Below are 27,380 nucleotides of genomic sequence, written 5' to 3'. Positions count from 1 at the left end.
GATTTGTGTTTTAGGTTAGTTACGACTACAGTGTCTCTGATTGTGAAACCTCTCCTGGGGATGTGGCATACACACAAAAACAAAAACAAAATAAAGGGCCCCCAGTGTTCTGCCTTAAGACGTCATGGTAACCAAAGACACAGGAGGGTCAGAGGTCAAATATGTCAATCACGTCTGAACGGCAAACAACCATCCAGCGGTGAATCTCAGGACTGTGTAGATGGTTCCATGACCCATATTAGCCTGGGAGATGCTCTTGACTGAACTAATTGCTTATTAAACTAATTAATTTGTTTGCTACATAGTGTGTTATGAGTTTGACAGTTACCAAAGTTAATGAAGTATGTAGTATAGCAAGTCCTGAGAAAAGATCAGTTCAAAAAATCTTGCCCTTATTGTGTTGACACGTTTTTCCAGTACTTCGTTTGGTTACCCACTTCATGTAACAGCCTGCACTATTGCCAAAATTAGTTTAATTGATCATTTTTTTGTTCATCCGGTTTTGCATTTTGATTGTCAAGCAATCCTCCTGTTCCTTTTATTCTGTATGGGCTTATGGCTTGTCACTGTGGCTGATAGGCGTTGAATAGAGCATTGTGGTGCTCCCTTATTTAAAAAAAAAAAAAAAAACATTCAAGGACTGAGGACACCATATGATTTCCTCGTGGTTGGCAGGGAGGGGGGTGTCCTGCTTTTTTTTTTGGATACACGTCGGGAGTTTACTTAATGTGTCCACTACCCATAACAACAAGCTCACTGTCACCACTCTCATTAAAACATTTTAAATAAATAGCCCCACTGTGTCCACACAGGGAGTCGTCTGTTTCCCTCCATACAGACCCTGTTGTGTCACGCAGCTCAAACCAACATGGCCGCCCCTCCCATCGCCGTCTCCAATGATGTCCCTCGCAAATACACCATCGTATGAAATGCAGTCAGTCCGTTCAATGAGGTTAATCACGGAACGGGAATATAATGAGATCCACTCAGATACTATCCCTGTGGGGACAGAAAGGGAAGCCCCGTATTGTGGCTAATGTTACCTGATGCTGTGTGGGTGGGGTTGGGGGGTAGCTGTGTATGACTTCTGTTCAAGCAAGCTGGACTTATATTCCTGGCGTACACGCATATCCCTGGCATACCATCTACCGTCCTCATGCTCCATTATAATAGCAAATAATGACTTTTTAGAGATGTGAGGTAGGGGTGGGGGTGGGGGACGGGGAAACTGAAGGCTCTACTTCATGACAAGCCCCTGACCCACATCGGGCTTCAGCCGAGTGAGTGTCCTGCCTCTCGGCCTACTGCACGTGCCCAGTGCGGTCAGTAATGAGACGTCCGTCTCTGCCGCGGTTTCCCTGAGCCGCGATACAGCATCGCGTGCGAAGGAGGGTAAACCCCGTCTGTCGGCCATGTTTTTTACTCCAGATCTTTACTCTGTTTAACCTGCCGTGGCTTTAAGCGGGCTTGTATCCGCCTGAAACTATGCCTGTGAAGACCAGCGGACTCGAACGTGGGCAAAAAAATATTTAGAGAAATGATTTGTTTCCAAGGAACAGATGTCCAACTGACGAGCTCTTCTCTGTGGGTGACTTGATGAATCATTTTCCTTTGTGCAACTTTGCTTTCATTTCCATTTTGCTGTACACCATCAGAGATTATCATCAGAGTCTTGGGCAGCGCTGTTGTATGGTGGCCAGGGAGCTGGGTTTGTAACTCAAACGATGTGGCTCTGCTGTTGTATCCACTGAACACAGTGCTTGACCTGAATTGCTTCAGTGAAATATTAATTTTATGTAAAAAAATAAAATCCGTCTCAAGTCGCGCTGGGTGAAAGTATCTGTAAAGTGCAGGACTGAAACAACACGGTAGACAGAGGGACAGCGGGGAACTGGCATTAATGAAGGAGTTTGTCCTGCTGACGTCATCCCCATGAACCCAATGCTCCGGGACGTTTCTCTGCTGTTCACGTGGAGATCACATCCCGTAGAAATCCTTCTCTTCAGCTCCCCCCCGTCCCCCCACGGGGGCCCAGTACCGCGACGCTCCCCGGGACAGAGACGCCGCTTCTCTGCGGAACTGCTAATTTTGGGATAATTTCGGTTGGTTCCCGTCCAGGTTGACCTCACGTGTGGTCAGACCCAGTCTGCTCCGCTGTTGATGAGTACACCACGGCTCAGAACCAGTTAGGACACGGAGACGCTAATGCTCATGTGTTTATCTGGTCACTTATTTGGCGGATTCTTCCATACGGGGCGGATTAGCGGGCAAGCCTGTTTGCAAAGCCCTCCACCATTGAACTTGGAACCAGGCAAGCAATGCTGGCTAACTTCATATCGCATGACAGCTTTTCCATTGCATTTTTGCTGTCTAAGCTGTGTAGCGCGTGTCTCAACGACTGTAGCACTTCGGACATTTTCAAGGGAGGACTGTCCACACTTTTCCGATGCTGGAAAATGGGTGTCTGATTGATCGAAAAGCCCAATTTCTTGATCACAGTCAGGACATTCTTAGGAAAGAAAAGATGTTCGCATTGGCAAGAGTAGTATTTTTATCTGTGTTGTTCCAACAGACATTGAAAACAGTTTTATGCAGAATATTTTCATTTTTTAAAATTTGATCTTATGACGTGCTGTTTATCTGATGAGCAGCACCTCCAAACTAAGATTAGAATTTACCTCCCAACTACAGCATCATACAAGACCATCAAAATGTCACAATATCAGAATTTTTCTTGATTTGTATGATGTATGAAACTTTTCTGCAACCTAATCACAAAGGAAAAGGTTGTAAAGGAAGTGTCAGAGGAAAAACAGCTTTAATGGTTCAAACCATCATAACGGTGAAAATCAACAGACCCTGAGGTTCCTAGGAGACGGGAGTGAACTCAATTGCTTTCAGAGATGACTGACGCTTGCTGCTTGCTGCAGTGAACTGTGGTCTCTTACACAAAGGTAGAACATATGGAAAACTGTGCTTGACCGGTTTTATGTCTCTCTTGAATAGCACCGCGTCTCCTAGTTTATTACGTACTGTACTGAAACAGTTGGCCTTGGAAAGCAGACATCTTTTCCAAGAAGACCTTGTCCTGATACACCCTCTCATAGGGTGTCTTCATAGACAATGAGTTAACTACTGCCTTTCTGATGTTTGGGTGGTGGGGGAGTGTATTAATACACCTTGAGGCCTTTACCAAATTTATTTTTTAAAAGGCAAGACCGTACCCTGCTTAGGACAGGAGGAAACCATCTCTCATTGGTTGGGACGAGTAGAACAACCTTCCTCACGCGAGGGTGGAATTTTATTTTTTTTTAGGCTTGCGAACTGCACTGCAGTCAGATGCTGCAGTCTCCCATTTTTGGCTTTGTGCATCTTGGCAAGGCTTTGGACAGTTATTGTGGATGGGAGCTGGGTGCTTTCTCACAGCTTAAAGTCTTTGGACTATTTTTCCCCCCCACCCTGTTTTAATTATATTGTACTCGACACACCGAAACACTCACCAATGGGCCAGTAATAGGTCACACTACAAGCAACTTGGCACCAGTACAGAGCAGCCGTTTCTGATCTTAAGGGAGCGTGTCTCTCTAACAACAACAACTGGCAACCTGTAGACACCTAGCGAGTGGCTGAAGAGGCAACCGCAGCAGTAACCAGGGTAACCGCAGCAGTAACCAGGGTAACCACAGCTGTTACTAGGGTTACCCCGGCTGACTTCAGCTTGGATTTCCCTGGTTGAGCGAAACCCACCATGGCTGTTTCCTTTCACTGCAAGCATCTGGCCATGGTTGGCTGATGACATAGCCTTGGAATATCGCTCTGCAATTACAGAGAGAGATATTGAAGATTATTTTAATGCTTCGTAATAACTGGTTATGCATGAATTATTGCTGTAAAGATTCAGCAAATTTCTGGCATCTCGAAGCTGAGTAAATGAAGAAAGAGATATGTGGTGTCTTATAAAAAATATGTGTCTGTAACAAGGATTTCTGCAGGAATAAGGGAATATAGACTGCTGCTGTTTCACCAAAACCAACTGGACATTTAGAAATGGTGATGTGCTTTACCGATAATCCTGCACTTCAGTTCAAAGAATCAATTTATAGCTGCGGAATATTTGATCTCATTGCATTTCAGGTTAATTTAGGGGAAAAAAGGTAATTCTGCTCCCCCCTAAGTTCATTTAAAAAAAGAAGAGATTTCACGTCCTTTGCTCCTCACACTCCTTGGTCTCCAGTGGCACAATAGGACGCATTTGCACCGAGGCGATTTCTAACCCAGATGTGGGGAAGAGACGGCCATGTGTTCCACTTCCTGTCTGACAGAATGCCGAGGTTTCAAGGGCACTGCCTAGCAACCGCAGAGGGGCGGGGAGGAGGATGGCGGTCGGAAAGCAGGAAGGCTTACCGTGGCGATGAGCTGTCAGACTGTCGGTGTTTTAGAACCCTGTTGTTTTCATTTGCCAGCAGCGATTGTTACGTCAGCGTTAGAATGTTCAGTTAAGAACGTTCTGATCACATGTTTGTGACCTCACACCTTAAAGGGTTAAGGCACTGGAATGACAGTTTGTGTTTGCACATCCTCTTCAGAGGTGGCATGTGTGAGTCTAACATGCATCTGCGTTGCAACTGAGATCGCACGCTTGATCCTTCTCAGCCACGTCACCGACACAATGCTGCCGGTGGCCTTTGCTAGCGGAAGGTCTGTTTTCAGCAGAACTGGCAAGGTTTTTGGACGCAACTAGGTGTCTCAAAATAGAAGCACGCAGTTTCCATGGCCACATGAGTTATTGTGTGCCTTGTGGTGTGTTATCGGTTAAACAGGGAGCACTGTTCTGTTGTTTCGACTGGTACGATGCAGGCGGGGCCGATGTGCGTTTTGGCAGCTCTCCTGCTTCGCTGTGCTGGAATTAACTCACTGACACGGTCCGCATCTGCGCCTGGTGCATGACATCAGTGCTGATGAAGCCGTTTCACAAATCACAAAACACGCACCCAAAATGTGCTTTTTAAATGGAGTTTCCTAACCCTTTTCACTGACCCTGCCCTCCATTATAGTTTGGTTTATGTGGCATGCAACTATGTGCTGTGCTACGCAACCAAAATGACACATCAGTGGTTGGTTGTGATGAGATGTATAATTGTATCCTGGTCGACGATGCCGATAAGAGCTTGAGAACGCTATAATATTGTATTCTGACAAGAAGTGTTAAATAAAATATATCCTATACACTTTATCACCTTTAAAATGTATATTTTAAAATATATTTTCCATATATTTCCCCTGCACCAGAGGCTTTCCCCTGGCAGACTGAAGACATCATGATCAGGCTGACAGACTGTGAAGTCTGGGCTCTTCTCTGAAGACTGGAATATCCTCCTGATATGTTATTTAAGTCGACCAGACAAGCTGTCAGTATAACTTTTGCTCATAACTAGGCCAGCAAACCATTAAGTTGTCCATCTTTTCCTCAAAGTCACCCAGAAGTTTCAAAAAAAAAAAAAAAAAAAAAGTTTAGGTAAATACAGATGTCTAAGCTGTCTGCAAGTGTCAAGATATTTGAGGAGTCTCCATGAGTCTTTGGATATATTTGTATTTGAATTCTGGATTGTATCATAAATGTAAATACCAGCGATAATTTAGTTAATTAGTTAAGACAGACAGCACACGTTAGCTGGTTTACGTCACAAATTAAATGCGCTGTGAGACAACGCTAGAGGTAAGGGTATATGGTCAACTAGCAGTTATTTAGACCCCTTAGAAAGTAGTTTTTCTGTGTCACTACTCTTAAAATATGACACTTGTTATGACTGTTTTGAGAACTGTTTAAAAAAATAAATAAATAAAATAAATGAGCAAAGAATGTTGTATAAAAAAACTATAGTGAGCTACATTCTCAAATAATTGGAAAATTATATTATTTTATAAAAATAAGCTTGTTCAAACCTGGCCACAATTGGATCTCTCAGCGAGATTATTGCAAACGTTCTTCAAAATGAGTTCTCAAAACTGTGAATCACAGAATTACAGCTTTACTGTCGCCATCTCGGCCTCCAGACCCTGAACCCAATCAGATATCTGTGGCTTCAGCTGGAGTCACCTGACTTCCTTTCCAGGTCTCTGTCTAAAAAAAAAAAAAAAGATTCTCGACCTCTAGAGATATCCTGGTTATAAAAATGCTGAATAAAAAACTGTCCATGCACCTTCGTCACAAAAGCAACAAGCCTTGAGAGTTTGCATGGCGGTGTGGGTCTGGGCTGTCTGCCAAGCGCTGCAGAACTTTTTTTCAAAATTTATGATCTGTGAGACCTGCTCTTGCCTCAGGGATGTTTTAAGGCCAGCACAAACATCTATGCCATGTAGGCTATATATATTACAGCTCAGCTGGTCTGAGTAAAGGATTTGTGAAAGTATTTATTTGCAGTATGTGAATGTATACACTCCAAAACGCTAATGGTGGTGGTAATGTTGAATAAAATGAATCTTTTGATAATTTTCGAGCGATTCTCCAGAGGGGTTATCGGTTACACGCTGCCTATAAGCGAGATTCCACTGTGACCGATTCTGTCATTAATGACAGGATTTTTCCAAGTTGATGCAGTCAAGCTGTAATTCAGGTATGTTTGAGGTCAAGTCCTAAAAAGTGTGACTCTAGTCTCAAGGATTCCAGACTCAAATCTCCACCTCTGATATGCAGTATAGTCAAAGACCAATATGGTTTTTTTTTAGTTATTGCATTGATGCACTGCATTTAACCATCCTTAGAGTTGAATGTCCATATGTTGTTCAGAACGTAGGATGTCTTTCTGGTGTGGAAGGTTGCACCTCAGATGATGTGAAGATGGTTGCTCGGCAGTTGGAAATTTTCGTCTTATGAAAAGAAAGAAAGAACTGTGGCAGAAGCAGTAAGACTGCTGTCTTTCATTCAGTTTCTCTCTCTCTAGCCTTGTTTGGATTAGAGTCTCAACACTCCTCTTGCGGGCACAGCGTAGGTACGGTCCTAAATGTAGCCTTTGATATTCGCTGTTAGGACCTCCCCATGCGTCTCCCACCTGGAGTTTAACCGTGGATATCAAACACTTCATCTAATCATCAACACTTCCTGTGGGGCCCTGACCCTGTTCCTGTTCTCATGTTCTCTACAGGGATCCCTCCTAGTGTTAGCTGTGTGTATCTAACATTTTATCTCACTGTGAAGACCTATCAGGATCTGTTCGTTTCTCCTGGAGTCCTCTGCAAAATCTAATAAACGGCCTCATTAATGTTTGGGGTCTTTGTGGAATGGTGATGCTGTTAATGGGGGGTTTTGTACTCTTCTGCGATGGTCTTTGTAATAAAAACACCCGCAGTGCAATATCCGCTGTATCCTGCTTCACCTGCTTGGTTTATTTCTTAAACCAAATTTCTATGTTTATAGAACAAGCTTGATTCCTTTTCATAAGCCTGTAATGTTTTTTTTTTTTTTTTTTTTTTGTTCTGGTGTGCTCGGCAAACCTGGTCATCCAATTTGGCATTGCTATGCAATTCCCATCATGCATCTCACCCACATCTCTCAGACTTTACTGTCAGACTGCAATTGACTATGGGAGCTTGAGGAAAGGTAAAATGGAAATGGCTGCATGCACCATCTTTCGTTTTGAAGTTTGAAAGATGTGAAAAACGGTATTGACGCTCTGATATTATCAGACCCAGTGTATCTGCGCATCTGGGAAATATGTGCTCTCTGTCTCACACACTTTGGATGGCTAATGAGCAGAATCATGGTCTTCAGTGATTTAATTTCTTTCACCATTACTTTCCCTTGAACTCCTCTCTCTCATCTCATAAAGTTTGATTGAGAGATAGAGAGACAGAGAGAGAAGGAAAGTGAGAGTGAGAGAGGGAGGGAGAGAGTGAACATTGTCACTGCTGGAGATCTGACATGTTCTCTTGGGGGTTTTTATCGGCTGGGAAGATTCTGCAGCTCACCTGACACCCCCCCCCAGGTGGAGATCACCCTGATCCCCCTTATAGCCCGAACCTTATAGACATGGGCCCGTAGAGGGGAAGATCCACCCATGATCTCCCTCATACCTCCAAAACGGTGCATATCTTCAGCTGCAGCCCAGGCACTCGGTGTAGACATGCCCAGTGAGCTTAACCTGCAGACACGGCCGTCACCGTCAGCTCACAGCGCCATGGCAACAGCGTCCCCCGCTGTGAGCACAAACAGGCTGGTGTGGATGAGATGGGGGGGAGGTTATTGCTCTGGAGTGGAGATTGTGATTGATGGGCTGTCTGTGAAACCAGGTTAAGGTGATGCTGGGATGCTTGTGCGGGCGATTTGTCGATCTGTCAATAGGAGATTTCTGAGCTAGAATTTTGTATTATATTTAATAGCACCTCTTGTCTTTGCCTCACCACCACTGTGACTTGTGGGTCTAAAATGAGCAAAGCGCTGTTTTTGCTTTGTTCTGTTTCGTCCAAAAGCCGAGCATGTCTGGTGAGCTGGACGCTGGATGGAGAGTTTCATATATAGCTTTGGTTTCAGTGATTATGGTGTGCTGTACGTGATCTTCCCTTGACCTTGGTTCTGCAACGTAGCGGACCTCAATTTGGCTGCTTTTTTTTTTCCCCTCTAAAAAATGAATAACTAAATAAATGGGTGCAGTTTTGTGTGCAAACCAGAGGTTCAGAGCTGTAGCTGCTCACATAGCCCCCCCACCCCCCACGTTATGGATTCCTATCGTCTGCTGTACAATAAGAGATGCTGAGCTGTATCCTCAACCCCGCCCCCCACACACAAATACACCCCCCCCCCCTTTTATTTTAGGGATTCCAGCTGTTGCATTAAAAATGTCCTCCTTCTGTTGGGAAGCCGCATGCGCCGCGGCAGCTACCGACCGGCGGCTGTGTTAACGAGCCGCAAGACGAGCGAAGGATGTATACGCGCTGCTGCAGCAGCTAGCACGAGGGGGAGGGTGGCGACGGGTGAGGTGGGGTGGGGGGGGCGTTGCCATGGTGACGCTCCGCACACGATCTCCGCGCAGCCGTGTTTGTTTTGTTTTAACGGCCGCTCACTCGCTCTCGCACCATCGATCCCGCCGGGCTGCGGACGCGGTGTGGCCGTGAGCTGTGAGCTGTGTGATTGGCTCGGGAAAGGGCCAATTAAGACACAGCCGCTCCACTGCCGATGAAGATGAGTGTTTATTAATAGGGTTATGGTTAAATGCGATGGAATATGCTGCTGTGTTACTGTTGTTATGTACAGTACAGTACTTAACTCTAATTTTAATATTATTGGACGGGCTGAGGTTCTTTTCTCATCAAACTTTAAACGCACTGTCATCATAATCAAAGGGATTCGTTGTTCTATATTAATATTCATGATGTTCCGAAATCTTTTTTCAGTATGACGAGATAAATATTACAAGCGATTAAACCAGGATACTGCGCGTGTTATGAATATTTTTAGCTTCAAATGAGCGTGGTTCATAAAACGCGGTGTGCTTTATAAAGATGATGATCTCATATCTCTATTAAATTTGAGTGTGTTTTGCATGCATCTTTGATTTACCGGGGATATTCTCGTTGAGATAGAAGTGTACACAGCATGCAGTACAACACAGCGAGGTACAGTAAATACAACAACCATGAAACAGAGTGAGTCTTAATGGATTTCGACATCTGAGGAACACCGTGAGAACAGTCAGCTCCTGCCGTTTGTTGTTAATGCAGTGGACATGATTTATATGATTGACTCCAGTCCTCTTTCCAGCTGTGACCATAATTCAATCTGTTCCCTTGACAACACCCCTACACAGAACCCCCCCCCCCCCCATCCCCTCTTAGTTCTAATTCATAGACGCCCAAACCCTCCCCAGCCCATTACTCTCACTCTGGGGTCAGATCCCTTGTTCCTTGTGGCCTGATAGGTAAAACATGTTCAGATCACATTGTACTGTACGTGCTGTGCACTCATGATTTAGGACTAATGCTTACTGGCCATGACATCTCTATTTATTTATTTCTTTATTTTTGGTTGTGCACTTTAATTTCGCTTGAAGTGGAATTATTAACTTTATTATTATTTTATTATTATAAAATGAGCAGTTATCGCTATCATTCTGAAGTTATTGCATGAATAGAAGAAAATAAGTGGATGCATATCCATGGCCGCAGCTGTGAATTTCATGACAAAATATATTGGGTGCGTCTCAGTGTCCCATGTGTCCCCCGCTATCTGCAGCCCTGTGTATGACCCCCCCCCCCCTCTGAATGGTCTCTCCCACAGACCCGGAGTCCCAGAGGAAGCGCACCGTACAGAACGTCCTGGACCTCAGGCAGAACCTGGAAGATACCATGTCCAGTCTGCGGGGGGCGCAGCTCAGCCACAGGTGAGATGCGTGATGCGCTCCTGGTTTCGGGTACCAGGTTCACTTGGGTTTCTGATTAGCTGGCGCCATGGACACCAATGACAGGAAATGTTCCTGTTTTTTTTTTTGTTTTTTTTTTCATTTTTGTTTTTGGTTAAGCTGTGAATTCCAGATTTTCTCCCCCCCCCCCCCCCAATTACGTTTTGATCCCAATTTTGTGGGCTTATGTAATGGAGGGGTGTCCATGCCTAACAGCTCCCTGATGTAATGGGGGTTTTTTGGAACAGGGCCAGGAGGTGGGTTTACAGCCTGTAGTAACTGAAATTTGTAGCTGGGTTGTTTTGCTGCTTAGCCTGGGGCAGCTGGTTGCTCTTCCCTGCACAAACACCTGATTGCAGCTTTCACGATAGGCTCCTGGCAGATACAGATTTGCTTTGTGTGTTTTGAGCTTTTCTTTTGTGACATAATGCTTTTGATTCCCCCCCTGTGCGCGTGTGTGCGTGTCTGTGTCTGTGTGTGTGTGTGTGTGTGTATGTGTGTGTGTGTGTGTGTGTGTGTGTGTGTGTGTGTGTGTGTATGTGTGAGAGTGTGTGTGTGTGTCGCCAGGCCAGCTGCACATCCCTGCTTTTGTTGCACTGATGGGCCTGTTTGCAGGGTCCCCATAGAGACGTGCTATAGGCGTCTGCTGTATACACAGTGCAGGCTTTATGCAGTAAATGCAGAGCGGCTTGGGCTTGATTTCCAGCCATTGTTTATGCTGTGGTACCATTTCCACCTCTTGTTCTGGCTCTCTGCTCATTTTCACTCAAGCAGTACTCCGCATAAAAGAACATAGTGTGTCCTTTCAATCGTTCTGCTGGGCCAATAGTAGAATTATTACTAACCATCTGAGGGGTAGTTTTTTCCAATGTTTTCTAATTCAATGTTCTAGAACTCCATTGTTTTCAATTACCAGTGGTGATTGTTACATCAGCATTAGAATGTTCAGTTAAACTACATTCTAATCACATATTTGTGATGTCGCACCTTAAATGGTTTAAAACCGCTGACATTTGCCTGCCTCTCTGCAGTCACCTGCAGTGGATGGAGGCTGACAGGTGGAAGATTTAGCTCTGCCAATAGTGAATCTGGTATCTACCCTTAACTTTATGTTAGGGCCCAGGTAAATAACCACAGTCAAAGACATTTTGGTCAGAGTTGGGTAAATCAGTGGTGTAGGGATACGGAAATGGGCTTGAAGCTCTCTGGTTGCCGGTGTCCTCCTTCACGCGTGAACTGCCATTGTGGAAATGCCCTGACCCTGACTCGCTGTAGTACATATCCAACTGCTGAAGCTGGAACTCTTCAGCCGATCTAGAAAGTTCTATTTAGGAGCATCTGCTATGTGAGAAAAGGATGTAGTGAATTACAGTGTCTGTCACCTGGAGTGACATGTAGAACATGTGGAATTCACTCACCGTCCTCCTTATGATGCTGTGCATTTCACAGCAATGCTGAAGTCACTGTATCTCAACGGTTGCGCTGGAAAATGAATAAGGTCATTGTGAAAATCAGGTCACTGTTGAGGTTTCTGTAAAACCACGGGGCTGTTGAGCATGTAGATTTGACCTGATTCAGGTAACGGCAATAAATAGGGGGAGGATAAGGAGACTAAATCTCTGAAAATCATACATTGCTGCTGTTAATTATTGTTATTTGCAGCTCGCTATGTAGGAGTACATTCAATTCTCCCTAATGAATTTGGTTGATATTAATATAATTACATAATGGAATATTGAGCAGCTTTACATTACAGTCAAATTACAGCCCAAAAGTATATTAACTTATATTGTATGTTTAATGCATGGTGTGAGTGCATGTAAAAAATTCTGTATTTTTTAGCATTGAAACACCAAGAATGTGATTGGGTGCTGGCTACCATATGACACAGTCGCTGAATCATCAGGACCAATGAAAAGGCTTCTTCCCCCCTGCAGTGTATCTGTGGTTTGTTGAAGTCAGCGAGTCAGTAATGTGCAACAGATCTGGGGGGCCCATGAAGCCTTACTCTCCCAATGCTTTGACTCGACGTCCATAGTACTGCTTGTGTTCAGAGCTGGGGTTTACCTGAGTCTGAATAGCCTATTCAGAAATTCGTAGATAATGTGTATATAGATTTTTTTTCTTTCCAAAATGGTCCAATGATATTCACAAGAAGAGAAGTGGGGAAAAGTGAACACTAAGTGGAAAATTAGACAACAGCAATTTGTTTGGCGCGCAATAAAACATCAGTTTTACTGCGTTTCTCCACACAATAACAAATAAATGTATTAAATATTAGTGCAGGATGGACAGGTCTCCCCCCCCACCAATCCCGTGTGAGAAGTCTCTGCCCCTCCCTTACTGACAGACAGGCTTCAGACACGCACAGTGTTTTCTCTGCTTCTTCAGAGATGCACAAACACCAGAAAACATAGACAAGAAATGTCAGCAACTGTAACAACGGCAGAACCGCAGCCAGACCAAGAGGACGGCATCTGGCTGCGTTTGTGGTATTGACAGAGAGGAGGGGGGGAACAAATATTTATTCAAGGCCTTTGGAACCCGGGGCCTGCATCATGAAGCAGTGTTAGCTGGATAACTCGGTAAGACACAGAGCATCTCTTTTTGCTTCGGTCCTTGTGCCAGATTTGAGCCAGTTCAATCCATGCAGGTGTGCTCTCTGTTGAAGGAGCACTGTGTGTGTCAATAAGAAGCAAGATCAGAATGCTGTAAATCTATAAATCGATTATGCTTGCACATAAATGGGTCGCAAGTGGCAGGTATCTCCAAGCTTTGAATTTCCCGTTTCATGCAGGTCTAAAAGGGGTCATGTGACCCAGATATGTTCTCTGTACTGCAAGTTTGACACGTTTTTGTACTGTATCCATGTTTTGTCTCTGTATAATGGGTGAGACAATAAATCTTCATTTTGTAAAATTACAGTCCTTGTAATGGGAAGAAAATCTAATTAAGGAAATTGCTAAAACATGAGGAAGTCATTTTGGGAAAATTTACTTGGCATTGTTTATTGGGAAAGGTTATTATCCCAGTGTTAGCCTAGTACATATATGGCACCAGTGGATTATTCTATTAGTTGTAATCTCCATCTATTAATGGTAAAATTGGCTTCTCCCTCCTCACATGTATACGCGCATGGGCTGGGCTTCCATTATTCGCTTGGGTTGCCACATCTGCTTATATAATCACCAGACTCAGCAGAAGAGCCCAGCCGTGGGGTGCCAGAGCAGCAAGCCCTAAACCACAAAACCAGCCAGCATGCCCTGCTTTCTCTAACCAGCCAGCCCTGCTTTCTCTAAAACTTTCCACTTCAAATCCACATTCACTGACTTTTTTTTTTTTTTTTTCTCCTCTTCAGTCCCTAGATCCTCGTACCCTGCGTTGAATATTACCAACAAGATTTTATGTTGCTGTATTTATTTTACCTATAATACCCTGGTTACTTAGCATTGATAACAGTATATGAAATGTAAACTATGAGTTTACGGTATACAGCTAGATATTTGCTCACATGGATAGTTCACTTCCTGGGTTGTTTTTGTATCATTTTGGTTTTAGTGTATGTTTAAATTGGTTCATACTTTTTAATGTGCAATGAAGCACATTTGAGATGCTTAGAGAAGTTTCTGATGACTTTGGCGGTTTTTCTAATGGCTGGTAATGGGGCATTTGAGGACTCCTGGTCTAAAGTAGGAAAACAGACTTAGAAGCAGCAGCTTGTGCAGAGATGAGTCTAGACTAGTCTGTGCCTCCAGATGCTGTGATGATTTTTTTTAAACTGGAATGATTTTTTTTATACTTAAGTCGGCTACAGTGAATGCAGGATAAGATTAGAAGACTACATTACATTTATTTGGCAGACGTTTTTTTCCAAAGCAAAAGTGCATTTCATGGTCATAGACAACTACAAAACACAATAAGATACAATACTTATTTTGTACAGCTATTTCTAGCCAAGAACACAGTTTAGTTCACACAGTGAACACTATTCTGACCTAGCCTCTGCCAAGCCAACTAGGCAGAAGAACAAGCTACAATATTAGGACAAATACAAATTACCAAAAAGTGCTGGAATGGGGGCACATTTAATGAGGGTCATGAAAGGGGGGGGGGATTTAAAGTGAAATATACAGAGTGGTGGCAGTTAGTCCAGGTATAGTCTGAAGAGATATGTCTTCAGACCACGGCGGAAGATGGGTAGTGAGGGGGAGGTTCGAAGAGGGACAGGGAGTTCGTTCCTCCACTGGGAAGCTAGGGTGGAGAAGCTCTGTGATCCCTTTACTCGGGTGGGAGGGGGTGCAAGGCGCCCTCTGCTGCAGAGCGGAGTGGTCGAGCAGGCGTATAGGATCGAATCGCGTCCTGCAAGTAGAATTGTGGCCATTTTATGCGTACGCGTGCACGTCTTCGTGAATTCAGCCGAGCTCTTCGATCAAGGACGGAAAAGTAAGCCCGCGGTGGCTGGGTCATCCCCCGCTCATTACTGGACGGGATGTATGCTCGATAGAAAAGGGCTCTGTGATGTGTGTACATTCGTACCCCCCTGTTTAGTTAACCTCTCTCCCTGAAGAACCGCTCCTGTCCCTCACCCTCAGAAGAGTGCCCTTTACTGAGCGCGCTCAGATGTGTGACTCTGTCCTAGCCGGGAGCGGTGGATTTGGCGGATGATATTCGCCGTATTTGCTCAGTAGCCGTTCCGTGGTGTCGTATGAAGTCATGCGATTCGTCTGGTCCATCGCTTTATTTGAGTCACATGCGCGGACCGCACGGTCACATGGGTAAATATTCCCCGCTCTCGTGGTAATAATTCTTGGCCTCTGGCAAACGGCAGCTTCCTGCTGGTGCAGTTAAAGGTTCATGATCGTCCTCTGTGGCCGTTAGGCACGATGGAAACACGTTAAGAGGACGACAGCCAGTGACAGGCGTGCGGATGTCTGTGTGCGTGTGTGTTTCTGATTTGTGTCTGTGTGTGCGTGCGTGTGTGTCCACCTGTGTGTGCGCGTAGCGTACTTTAGCGGTTTGGGAACTGGGTCTGCAGCTCTGGGGTTGCAGGTTTGATTCCCAGGCAGGGATCTGCCATTGTATCATTGAGCTGAAACTGAACTGCTTGAGTGACGATCTCGCTGTGTGACTGGGCTCTGTGTGAACAATGTCAGCTGTGTAAGTTTCTCTGGATAAGAGCGTCTGCTGTAAAGCCCCTCTCCCTCTCTCTCCCCCTCTCTCTCCCTCTTTCACCCTCTCTCTCTCTCTCGTTGCCCGTGGCGATGTCTTTTTCCCCGCCCAGCTGCATGGAGACGGGCGTGTGCTACGACAGCGACGAGACCAACGCGCGCAGCGTCTCCAGCACGTCCAACCGCTCGTCGCCGCTCTCCTGGCGCTACGGCCAATCCAGTCCGCGCCTGCAGGCGGGCGACGCCCCCTCCTCCACCGGCGGCGGTTACCACGGCGGCCAGGGCCCCGCCCAGTACGCGTCCCGCACCATGCCCGCCCGGAACCCCTCCCGCCTCGGCCACGCCTCCCGGGGCCAGCTCATCGAGGGCCCGGACGCCGACGACCCCGACCTCAAGTCCGGTTACCTTAGCGACAGCGACCTCGTCAGCAAGAGCCTGAACGAGGACGACGACCTGGGGAACGGGTGAGGACTCTCGCTCCGACCCTTCCCTAAAATTCCGCAAGCAACACCCCGCGTCCTGCACGCAACACCCCATGCCCCGCAAACAGCACCCCCACACCCCACTGCCACCACCTCACACAGGTCATATAACTCCGCTCATTAAGAAGTGTGGGGTTACATGTGAAGTGCATGCAGAAATTAAACTAGCCTTCATCTTTCAGACTAGCGTTTATTGATGTCAACAAAAAAGAAATCGGCCATTGATATCATTTGTCTAAAAGCTTAGTTTATGCTTGTGCACATGACCTCCTGTAAAGCATTGTCACATGTTACCCTTCTGAGTAAGCACCGCAATTTGAATTTATTTATATTACTTTCGACTTGCAGGGACTTTGGAGTGTTTTTGTGTGATTGTGTGTAAAGTAAATCTAATCTACTGATCTGGTGCCAGCAAGTCCTTTCTGCACACAGTGTTTATATTGATTAGATGTCAATCAAATCACGAGCATCATATTATTCATTGTCCGTGCTCGTCTTTTCTTTTGTTGCATGGAAGCCTATCCTGCAGTGTATTAAAAAAAAAAAAAAATTCAGAGCAGTTAAGATAATGACTTAAGCGCTGCTTTGGCGCATTGGGGTTGCGGGTTTGAGTCCAGAGTTCAGGTTTGTTCGCTCTTCTGCAAAGCTGATTCAGCTGCTTTCTCCTTCTGCAGAAGAGTGCGGTATGTAAATCGCTGCCGCTTCGCTTTGATGCTATCAGCTCTGTCCTCTGCGCCAGCACCATCCCGTTCAATCCCATTTAAATCCCTGTGAAATGGGTTCTGGGGGAGAGATGACTGTGCAGATCAGCAGGTTTTAAGCGTTTGATGGGAGCTCTCTGTTGGGACCGAGAGAACTTCGAGTGCCCGGACCTGAATGTTTATCGTTGTTAAACTGCATGCAGGGTTTTAAAGGCTCACGAAAGCGTGCTGTTCTGCAGCTGAGGATCCGGATAAGGTAGGCAAAAGAGAAATCTGGAGAGACGGTGTTTATCTTAGGGTTCTTGGCAGTTCCATGAACATCCACGTCACGTTGGTATCGCCTCACTTTAAAATACATTTTTAAGTTCCTTAAAATTTATTTGATTGGTGTGTCACCCCTTTGCAAATCTCCCCATTAGAGAACTGGTAGAGTTGTCTGGCAAGCTGTGATACTCTGTGAAACTGGAAGCTATTAAAAAAAAACACTTTAAAGCATAACTGATCAGTGTGGTATTAATTGCAAGTTTCATGAGGTCCCCTGTGGAGCTGACAAGATCAGAGGCAGCTGCAGTCCCCCTCGTGGAGCTGAGTTTCTGGTCAACTCATGTGGCTGTGCGTTAGGCCCCCTGCTGGAGCTCTGTTTCTGGTCCCTTGTGGAGCTGTGCATTAGGCCCCCTGGTGGAGCTCTGTTTCTGGTCCCTTGTGGACCTGTGCATTAGGCCCCCTGGTGGAGCTCTGTTTCTGGTCCCTTGTGGAGCTGTGCATTAGGCCCCCTGGTGGAGCTCTGTTTCTGGTCCTGTGGACCTGTGCATTAGGCCCTGGTGGAGCTCTGTTCTGGTCCCTTGTGGAGCTGTGCATTAGCCTGGTGGACTCTGTTCTGGTCCTTGTGGAGCTGTGCATTAGGCCCCCTGGTGGAGCTCTGTTTCTGGTCCCTTGTGGAGCTGTGTGTTAGCCCCCCTCGTGGAGCTCCATTTCTGGTCTCTTGTGGAGCTGTGGCGCAAGTCACGGAAATTAGCTTTGGGGCCCCTCGTTGAGCTGCACTGCAGGGCTTGTTTAGCCACCACTGCTTAATTAGTACATTATCCAGCCAGGTTTTTGAGATTTACTCCCCTAATTTCCCTGTGCAGTTCCTGCTTCTGGCATGGTTTGCAGTCATGGTCATTGCATTAAAGGGGAAGGGAGAGGAGTACCTTAATTAACAGTAATATCAGGCAATGATCAGTTGTAAATGCTTTTGCAGTAGCCGTTTATTAGTGCCTTAATGCTGAAATAGTCCTGAATACTGAGGGTTGCACCACTGCAGAGAAGCTTGGGCAAGACGAGGGAAATGTTTTGTTTTGTTTTGTTTTTTTCTGGAAAGACTGCTGCTATTTTTTTCTCTCTTCACACATTTGTGGACCCCGCCCTTCAGCGCTCTATAACAGCCCTGACCAGCAGGCCCTGTTCTGGGCTGAGAGATGGAGGAGTCCAGGCTGGACCACCTGAGCTGGAGGCCCTCCCCTCCCCATCTACTGTAGCAGGGCTGCCAGACTGAACTGTAGGGAGAGAGGGAGAGAGTGAGAGAGGGAGGGAGGGACTGAGAAAGAGACAGGAGAGCAGAGTGAGAGAGAGAGAAGCAGAGTGCGAGAGAGAGAACCAGAGCGCCAGAGAGCGAGTGGTAGAGAGAGAGAGAGTGCTGAGAATGCAGAGAGAGAGATAAGCAGAGTGAGAGAGAAGCAGAGCGCGAGAGAGAGAGACAAGCAGAGAGCGAGAGCACGCATTCGGCTGACCTGCAGGGGGCTGCTTACGGGATTAGGAGGGGCGAGCGGTGGCGCTGGTCCCGATCCAGGCCGTTCACACCCCTGCAGTATGGGCCGCTGAGATGCACCAAAGCGGGTTAAATCGACCGCGATGCGCGGTCTTCCACTGTGCCTGCTCTGACACACAGACCTCTCTGCCAGCAGAGTCACTGGAAATCTGACCTCTAACACGCCGTTCTTTAATTTACCACAAATAACCCGTTCTACAGAAGAGAAGTCACCTTTTTATTTTGTGCAGCAATGATGTGCCCCGTTGTCCGCTAGCCAGAAGTAGGTTAGCTAGGACACCACGACATGATTTCAGATTCTGTTGTGCTTAACTTGTATTGGTGTTCTGCTGCCTAGTATCTATGCGTGAAAGTTAATGATGTCACACGTAGATTCTCTGTAGATGAAGGTGCATTATGGAAACCAGGACAGATGACAGTAATTGATGCTGCGCAGATGGAAGCGTTGCTTGCTCTTATCCTTCGCTGTTGTCTCTGGGCGTCTCAGGCCACCCTCAGCAGTAGGGCGTACTCGGTGGGTTTCGGGGAAAGAATAAAGGCTTGTTCCATTATGGTATGGAGACAGTGGGGACTCCCACATCCCCCACTGTCACCATCCCCACCCACCCCCCACATTCACCTCGTGGCTTTCTCCCCACTGTACTACCTCACATCTGGCTTTGATTACAGTCACAGAACCGGCCAACTTCTGGCCTACGAGGATAGAAAGTCATCGGCAACCCAAGGATCCTCACACTATAGTTTACACCAGTGAGAACCAACCCTATTCCCGGTTATCTACCATCCTGTAGGTTTCATTTCAACTCTAATTTGGCACACCTGACTCTACCAATTAGGCGCTCAATGCGATCTTTTTGAAAGAGGTGCACTGTGTTATGGTTATGGAGTGAGAACCTTTGTGTCCGGTTGCATCCGTTTAGAATTTTGTAGTGTCCAGAGAAGGGCGGGGCCTCTATCAGTGGTCCAGTTCTGCAGGGCAGGGTTGTCACGGCAACAGCATCCAGAGCAGAAGCTCAGAACAGCCTGCTGTGCATCACCTGACTGCAGGTCATTCGTCAAAAGAATTTTTGATCCCGATCCCACTTAGAACATCAATCCATTCAAAATGTCATTCTCTCAAAATATCAGACAATTGATTTTTCTTTTTGATCGTTTCAACTTCCCCCATCTTGAAAATGTCATTGTGCAACATTTTTATTATTGTGCAGGCATGCAGTGCCTGTTTGTCTGTGCAAAGCTGTGTCAATGTGTCTAGTACAGTAACTGAATTAAGCATTAACTGAATTAATTTATGAAGTGTATTAAGTTAAGAGGGTCATCGTTTTACTGAAATAACTTGACCTAGTTTCATGTGTGCAACTCACCCCCGTTGGTTCGTTGGGTGCCTTTTAAAAAACCATAGGTTGGTTATTAAGTCCAGTGTTTACCATGCAAAACAATAGGCTCAGCATTGCATTTAAGTAACTCTATCCCACAAATGCATACAGCAGAATCTGCCTTTAGGTCTGTTTCGTTATTCATTTGCGCATTCGATTGGACGGTTGTGCCCAATGATAACGAGCTAACCCACGAAACGAGGAGCAGTCCACACAAGCCCCGCGCCTCATTCTCACTGATGCACAGTGACGTTTCAGAGAGATGATAATCTGTGAGCTCTCCCTCTCGCTCTCGCTCTGCATCGCCATGGAAACGCGCCGCGAGGGTAACGGAGGAAATGGGTGCCATTTTTTTTCCAGTGCCTTTAACCTTCATGCTTCAGGCTTGTTTGTTTTTTTTTTTTTTTTTCCTTTTTCCTGACAGCATTTCAAATGGTACGGTTGTAACAGAACCAGCAGAGAGAGAGAGAGGAAAGCCGCAGAGCTTCACTTAGGAGAGACGGTCTCTTGAATAGAAATGAGAGGCGGAATGCTGATTAAATGGGAAAACGAGCTGCAAATCTGGGATAAGGGCCTCGCGTGCATCCCCAGCTCGACCGCAAGCCAGAGATCCTGCCGTATTATTATTGATTCAGCTCTGCACTTATTGCTCACGGATTCTTACTGTTTTCTTTGTCCCCGAATAGAGGTTTTTAGTAGAGCTGCTCTACTATTCGTACACTATATTACAGGCATTTAGCAGGCGCTCTTATCCAGAGCGGCTTGCACATCTTTTTACATAGCAGCTCATTTACTGACGCAATGCTGGTTAAGTACCTTGCTCAAGGGTACAACGGCAGTGTCCTACCCGGGAATCGAACCTGTGACCTTTCAGTTACAAGCCCAGTTCCTTACCCACTGTGCTACTACGCTGCCGCCCTATTCTTCCCGTCTCTGTTGTCTCTGAATGCAGGTTTTCAGTAGGTCCCAGTAGTTTATGCCGTTTTGTCCCTTCCATGCCGTGGCGGACGCCCAGTCGTTCGGGTTCCCATGAGGCCGAGCGGGACGGGGTCTGTCAGGGTGTGTTTAGCGGTTTCGCGCTGATGTCCCCCTCCTTCAGTTCTGACAGTGAAATGACTCCTGATGACTGTGGAGAACCGTAGTCAAACCGCATTGCTCAGTATGAAGAAGGCTCTTTTCCACTGCAGGCCGTCTTTGCATTTGGGGGGGATTGCGGATTGTGTTGCACGTTGTGTATTTTCGCTGACAGGCGGACTTATTCAGGGTGACGTGCCTGCTCACATTTGCTTTTCATTTATAGCTTCGTGTTTCTATGGCCGTCTGCGTTTCGGCGAAATGTGCCGTTGCCTGTGTTGCAGTGCGCTGTCTGCACCAGCCTGTTGCATGTAGAGGGGGGTGTTCAGTGTCCCGTATGCAGTGTGGTGTTTGTTCACCCCCGTTTGGGAGTGGTACGTTCTGTTCCGTTCCCAGGTGCGGTGTTGTATAAGACCCCCACGGGTGCACCACTGAGTCCGATCTCCTGAGGTGTGAATGCTGGCGCGTGTTGCCGAGCGTAGGCGTGCCACTGAATCTGATGCCCTGTGGTGTAAATGCTGCTGTGCGGTGGGGAGTCTGGTCAGTGGGGTTTCGGTTCTGTAGGTGGATCATGTGACTGCGGTAGTCTGGCCTGTTTTGGTTCTGTAGGTGGGTCATGTGACTGCAGTAGGCTGGCCTGTTTCGGTTCTGTAGGTGGGTCATGTGACTGCAGTAGTCTGGCCTGTTTTGGTTCTGTAGGTGGGTCATGTGACTGCAGTAGTCTGGCCTGTTTCGGTTCTGTAGGTGGGTCATGTGACTGCAGTAGTCTGGCCTCTTTTGGGTCTGTAGGTGGGTCATCTGACTGCAGTAGTCTGGTCTGTTTTGGTTCTGTAGGTGGGTCATGTGACTGCAGTAGTCTGGTCTGTAGGTAGGACATGACTGCAGTAGTCTGGCCATGTTTCGGTTCTGTAGGTGGGTCATGTGACTGCAGTAGTCTGGCCTGTTTCGGTTTGTAGGTTGGTCATGTGACTGCAGTAGTCTGGCCCAGTTCTGTGGTGGTCAGTACGCATATTGGCCTGTTCGTTCTGTAGGGTCATGTGACTGCAGTAGTCTGCCTTTTCGGTTGTAGGTTGGTCATGTGTGCAGAGGCCCCTGTGGGCCATAGCTTGGGCGCTTCCACTGTCGTGCCTGGAGATGTTGCATGGCACTCCTCGTGACCCTGGTGCGCTGTTGTGTGTGTGTGTTAAAGTGGTCTTTGTCGTGTGTGTGTGTATATGTGCTTGTGCATGTGGGTGTGTTTGTGTGTGCGTGCGTGTGTATATGTGGGTGTGTTTGTGCGCGAATGTGTGTATGTGCTTGTGCATGTGGATGTGTTTGTGTGTGCGTATGTGTGTGCACACGGACGTTTGTATGCATGTGCATGAGTCCTGTTATGTCCCAGCTTTTCCGTGTGACACGCATACCGCTGAATTTCATTTTAGCGCATGATGAGGTGATTTGGCCCGATTCCCCTACCCTCCCCACTGCATTCAAAGACAGCGGGAAGACCTTCAGAAACATGTCTGATCCTTAATGTTATTTTTGGCCTTCGATCGAGTGCTGCTCTATCTCTGATCTTCTTTTTTTTTCTCCCTGTAATTGATTCCTACTGGCATGAACCTGATGGCACTCCTGATAGTATTTCCAATGTAAAATAATGCACTGAGGGCACGATGACAAAATGTCTGCGACTGCGCATTCCATTGATATTCAATTCAAGATGGCCGGTTATTTTGACAAGGTAGACAGGACACAATCAGCAGCGAAATGCGTTACCATGAAGCAGATGTGCGCTATAACGGTCCGTTCTGCTAGTATAATACCATTCCCAATTACCTCCAGCTTGCTTCTAAATCTAATGGCATATGAAAGCAAAACGGCTGTTGATTTCACTGCATAATTGGAGAGCAATAACATCTTAAAATAAAATATAAAAATATGGTCTCAGTGCCTAGATTTAGTCTATTTCTAACCATGCACGTTTCCATGGCAACGGTGGCAAAGCATGCTGGGCAATCAGAATAGCAACCCCACCCCTCCCCCAAGGAGTGAATTGGTAGTTGTGAAGGAAGAACATGGTTAGCATGTTGGTCAGGAGGCGGGCAGTATTTCCCTGTTCTTCAGGCACCTGAACGTTTGTACAGGTTGGGTTAAGCCTAGATTGAGAGGCCATCCTGTTGTCAAACAGATTTGGGCATAATCGGCTTGAATTTATCAAGTGCGAGAGGTCATGCAAGCCGATTCTGTGTTTCAGTTCCCGTTGACCAATCAGAAGGTGGCTTCGTGTATGACGTTTTGCCCGCTGTGCTTTCTGACTGTGACATCATCGGATCTGGTCGGGAGCCCATATAGTCGATGCTATCATCTGACCTGTTTTCACAATCTCAGCCTCTCTCATCCTGACATCGTAACCCGTGAGGAAATCGTAAAAAATGTACGCCCGTCCCAACAGGATGTCCAGGGAGTCTGTTTCCCATTACTGTCTCTAAGCTGTGCCGTGTGTACAAAATATCATTGTGAATATTTTGCTATTGCGATATGTCTCCTGATATGAGGTGAACACTTGCCATTTCCTTGTGGTGCAGTGAAAACGTGTTCAGTAGGCCTACTTCTAAGGTGGGTCACAGGAATTAATATTACTGCACTATACTGACTGGATACAAAGATGAATAGAATCCATTTCTAACATTATGCTATTCAACTTTTTTTTAATATGATTTAAGCCGATCCTTTGAACTTAACAGTACAGCTGTAATTTTCTGGAATGTAAATTACTCAGCATAATTAAAATCTTAAATAACTCAAAAGAGAGAAGTCATTCAGTCAGAAAAATGTATACTTCTAAAGAGGAGAATGTACCTAAATTATCCCGTCGTTTAAAGCGTTTTATTTCCGGTCTTTGTCAGTGTTTCTGCTTTATGGGTTGGCACACGTTCGTACGCTGCGAAGATGAAACTGAAGTGTGCCGTAAATTCAGTTTTACAGATTTGCGATATTTCTTCAGCTAGCCGAAGAATCAAGGATCACGGCACAAAGGAGCCTTCAGCCCGAAAGAAACGGCGTTCCCTTATCTCTTATCGCTCGAATTCTCTTCTCGGCGCGACAGCGAGGGCGTCCGTGTCTCCGTTCGCTCGGTCACACCGTCTGCGCAGAAACGGGCTATGAATCACTCCGAACGCAAACTCAGGGCCGTGGCTGTCCTTCCCATAAGAGCGCTGCGCGGACGGGAACGTGCAGTGTTAGCCTGAGGCTGTCTGGTCTTATCCCAAAAGGGTTGGTGTGCACGTAGCTTCTTTTTTTTTTTAGCGCAGCGCTACAAAACCCCAGTGAGCTAATTAACTAATCATGGGCTTCAATCAAGACCTTGATGAGTAGAATGGGAGTGGGGGGTGGTTGAAATGTACAGACTCCGAAATCTGCAGCCTGCTAGAACGGGTCTGGGGACATGCCTTAATTTTATTTTAATAACAATCATTACGATGTACGTCCATTTTCTGGTTGTAATTTTGGGGGGGGGGGGGGGGGGGTCAGATGAGCAGGTCCCGCCTGTGACCCCGCTGTTTAAATTTAAAAGCCCTGCTGTGATTCGCTAACGCTCGTGCACTGTGTCAGCACTTGGGCCGGATCTGAGGCTTGTGACTCGCTCTCCCCTCAGGGCTGTAAATCCCTCCCAATCAGCAGAAGCCTTTCAGCGATTATTAACCCATCAAATGCCCCCCCCAATCTCACAGCAGGCTGCCCCGGGAAGAGAACATGGCGGTGTGGGGGATGACCCTCATTGGGCAGGAGCTCTGGGCCGTTAATTTGCCTGATAGTGTACAGGCCAAAAAAAAAAAAAGTCAGTTTCCCCTGTTCATTAAGCAGTGTCTTTTGCTCTGAGCTTAGTGTGCTCCAGCTTTCCTTATTTTATTTTGGGTCTGTCCCAGTGAAGTTGTCCGGGTAGGACTGGGTCAGTCCCAGTGAAGTTGTCTGGGTAAGGAGTCCTTTACCAATGTACAGGCAACAGTCTGAGAGGATATTTAACTGAATGTGGTGATAGTTGTTTGTGAAAGAGAGGCTTTTGCCCTCCGCTTACAGCAACATGGCTTGATGCTTACATGACTACGTTATTGTCTGTCGAGTGGGGTTTTTTTGCGGTATTGTGAAGGAATTCTCTTGCAAGCAGGGACCACCCGTGCAATCATTTCTAAATGTGCTTGTGGCCATTGAGAGAACATTCCTGGTATTGCGGTCAAAATATGTTCTATGTTAGAATAGACTTTGTTGAGAAGTTTATAACTGACTAAGGCAGTGGGTGAGGGTGGGAGTTTAGATACATCTCTGACTTGGAACCAGTGCTGCACTGGACTCCAGTTCCCAGGTGTCCCTTTGTTTAACTGTCACATCACAGTTTCCAAAAACTCCCAAGTGCCCAGCGGTGATGCGATCAAGCCCTACCGCTCACATCAAGCTTTCACAGGGAGCATTGGGGCTGAAGGCTCAGCCAGGATATCTCATTGGCTCAGACATTTTAAGCGTGCCTTCCCATTGGTCAAGAAGGAATTCACCCTCTCCCAAGCCATGGTTTGGGGTGCTGTTTCACAGTGACATCACTGACTTTTTTATCAAAGACCAGAGACAGCTGCAGTGTGTAAGCATGCTGGCAGTCCGTACAGACCTCCAGTGCATGTTTACACAACCTCCCAGCTGTGTGTGTGTGTGTGTGTGTGTGTGTGCGTGCGTGCGCCAGATATGTGACTCACACCTGGGTTTCGGCCACCATGTTGTCTGTTCCCTCACAGCAAGCAAGACAAATTTTCCTGGGGTCTTATTGCCCTCTATCATGGTTCTGTAGCTCTCGGGCTGGTTCTGTAACTCTTAGTCCAGTTCTGTGTGGTTTTTCTGCCTCTGCAAACCCAGTAACACATTCAGGATGAAAAAGATATGAAAAAGAACTGGGGAGATGATGATGATGATGATGACGGTAATGTTGACCCACCCCTGAAAACCCCCCACTTCCTGGTTTCATGCCAGAAACGCTGCTTTCCTTGCACTTCTGGTTTCTCGGTTCACAGTGAAAGGGCATCACATGCAATGTTTTGCACCTAAGAACCACCCCCATTCCCCCCAACTCCATAACTGCCCAGCTTGGAGAGGGGTGTGTATAGAGCAAATGTACTCCCCTCAGCCTGTGCCTTTCTGTGCCTCTGCAGGCTCCTTGCACCACCTGCTGGGGGAATGGTGCAATTGCACTTTCCAGTTGGTACTCATGCATCTACAGGAGAGTTGACAGATATCACATTACATGGTGTTACAGCAACATCTGGCAGACATTCTTATCCAGAGCCACTTGCACAGCTTATATTTTTACTTACAAAGAAGTGTTAATGGAGTGCAGTTGGGTGCCTTACTCCGTTATTTGCCTGACCTAATTGCACATAGTCTAGTACAGCACAGCCATAATCACTTAGGCACTAGATATTGCAGAGTCCTGTTTGCGGCTGTTTGTGAATGTGTGTTTGAGAGAGAGCACCCGCATTTCACTATCACAGGTACATTGACAGACTCTCCCACACACATACACAAGTGCACACATGCACACGCAAACACACGCACACAAATTCTCACACATGTAAATGTGCCTATGCATGCACAGACGTACATGCCCTTATGCACAGACACACACAAACGCACGCGCACATGCAGACGCGCACTCACACACGCACTCACACACACACATACATACAAACTCTCACACACTCCCTCTCTCTCTCTCTCTCTCTCTCACACACACACACACACACACAAACACACACCTTGTACGGCTGTGTTGCAGTGGTTGTGTAAAAAAATCACTCCTTTGCTCTCACCTCCTCTTGTACCTCCTGGTTCATAAGGAGGAGGAGTTTTAAAAAAACAAATACATTTATACTTTCCGTCTTCCAACGCTGGGGTGAGAGATTTCTCTCGACTGACTTTGTCTCGTATGTGGTAAATCTGTCAGGAGCCATCTGTTACTTTTTATTATCAGTCGTTCCACCGCGCTGAAAAATGAAGTGTTTTATCCTTAGCATCATTTATTATGAGAATGTGCTTTTAATGATCCGACGATGGATCGCCGTACGATGACTCGCCGAACGAACCCCAAGACTCCCACATGAAAGCTGGCTTTTTTTATGACTGTGCGTTAGGGTCATTTATTTCAAAAGGCCCATTTAATAATGTGAGAGTTAATTTCCTCTTGTGCGTTCAGCTCCTCACGGATCATCTCCTCTAATAAAGCGTCTTTTCCTCGTCCTGCCAGCAGGGGGCCTCGTATGCGACAGGGCCGCGATCAAACCGCACAGTGCTGGAGAGGGTCATTTAGGCTTGGATGAGGGGGTATAGAACTGAACAATCTCCATTCTCCTTAAAGGTCTCCCG

The 27,380-nt window shown here is 46.4% G+C and overlaps 1 protein-coding gene across 1 annotated transcript in view; it reads left to right on the top strand.

Annotated features, from left to right (window-relative positions):
• The window catches only part of LOC135238640 (neuron navigator 1-like), a 98,884-nt gene that overhangs the window by 20,984 nt on the left and 50,520 nt on the right, over nt 1-27,380 (top strand). The window contains exons 5-6 of the mRNA XM_064306761.1: nt 10,271-10,373; nt 15,673-16,023. Coding sequence (XP_064162831.1) covers nt 10,271-10,373; nt 15,673-16,023 — 454 coding nt within the window. The remainder of the gene's footprint in view (nt 1-10,270; nt 10,374-15,672; nt 16,024-27,380) is intronic.

The sequence above is a fragment of the Anguilla rostrata genome, chromosome 13, assembly GCF_018555375.3.
Source record: "Anguilla rostrata isolate EN2019 chromosome 13, ASM1855537v3, whole genome shotgun sequence".
NCBI classification, from domain to species: Eukaryota; Metazoa; Chordata; class Actinopteri; order Anguilliformes; family Anguillidae; genus Anguilla; species Anguilla rostrata.
This window is presented reverse-complemented; position numbering and strand designations above follow the sequence as displayed.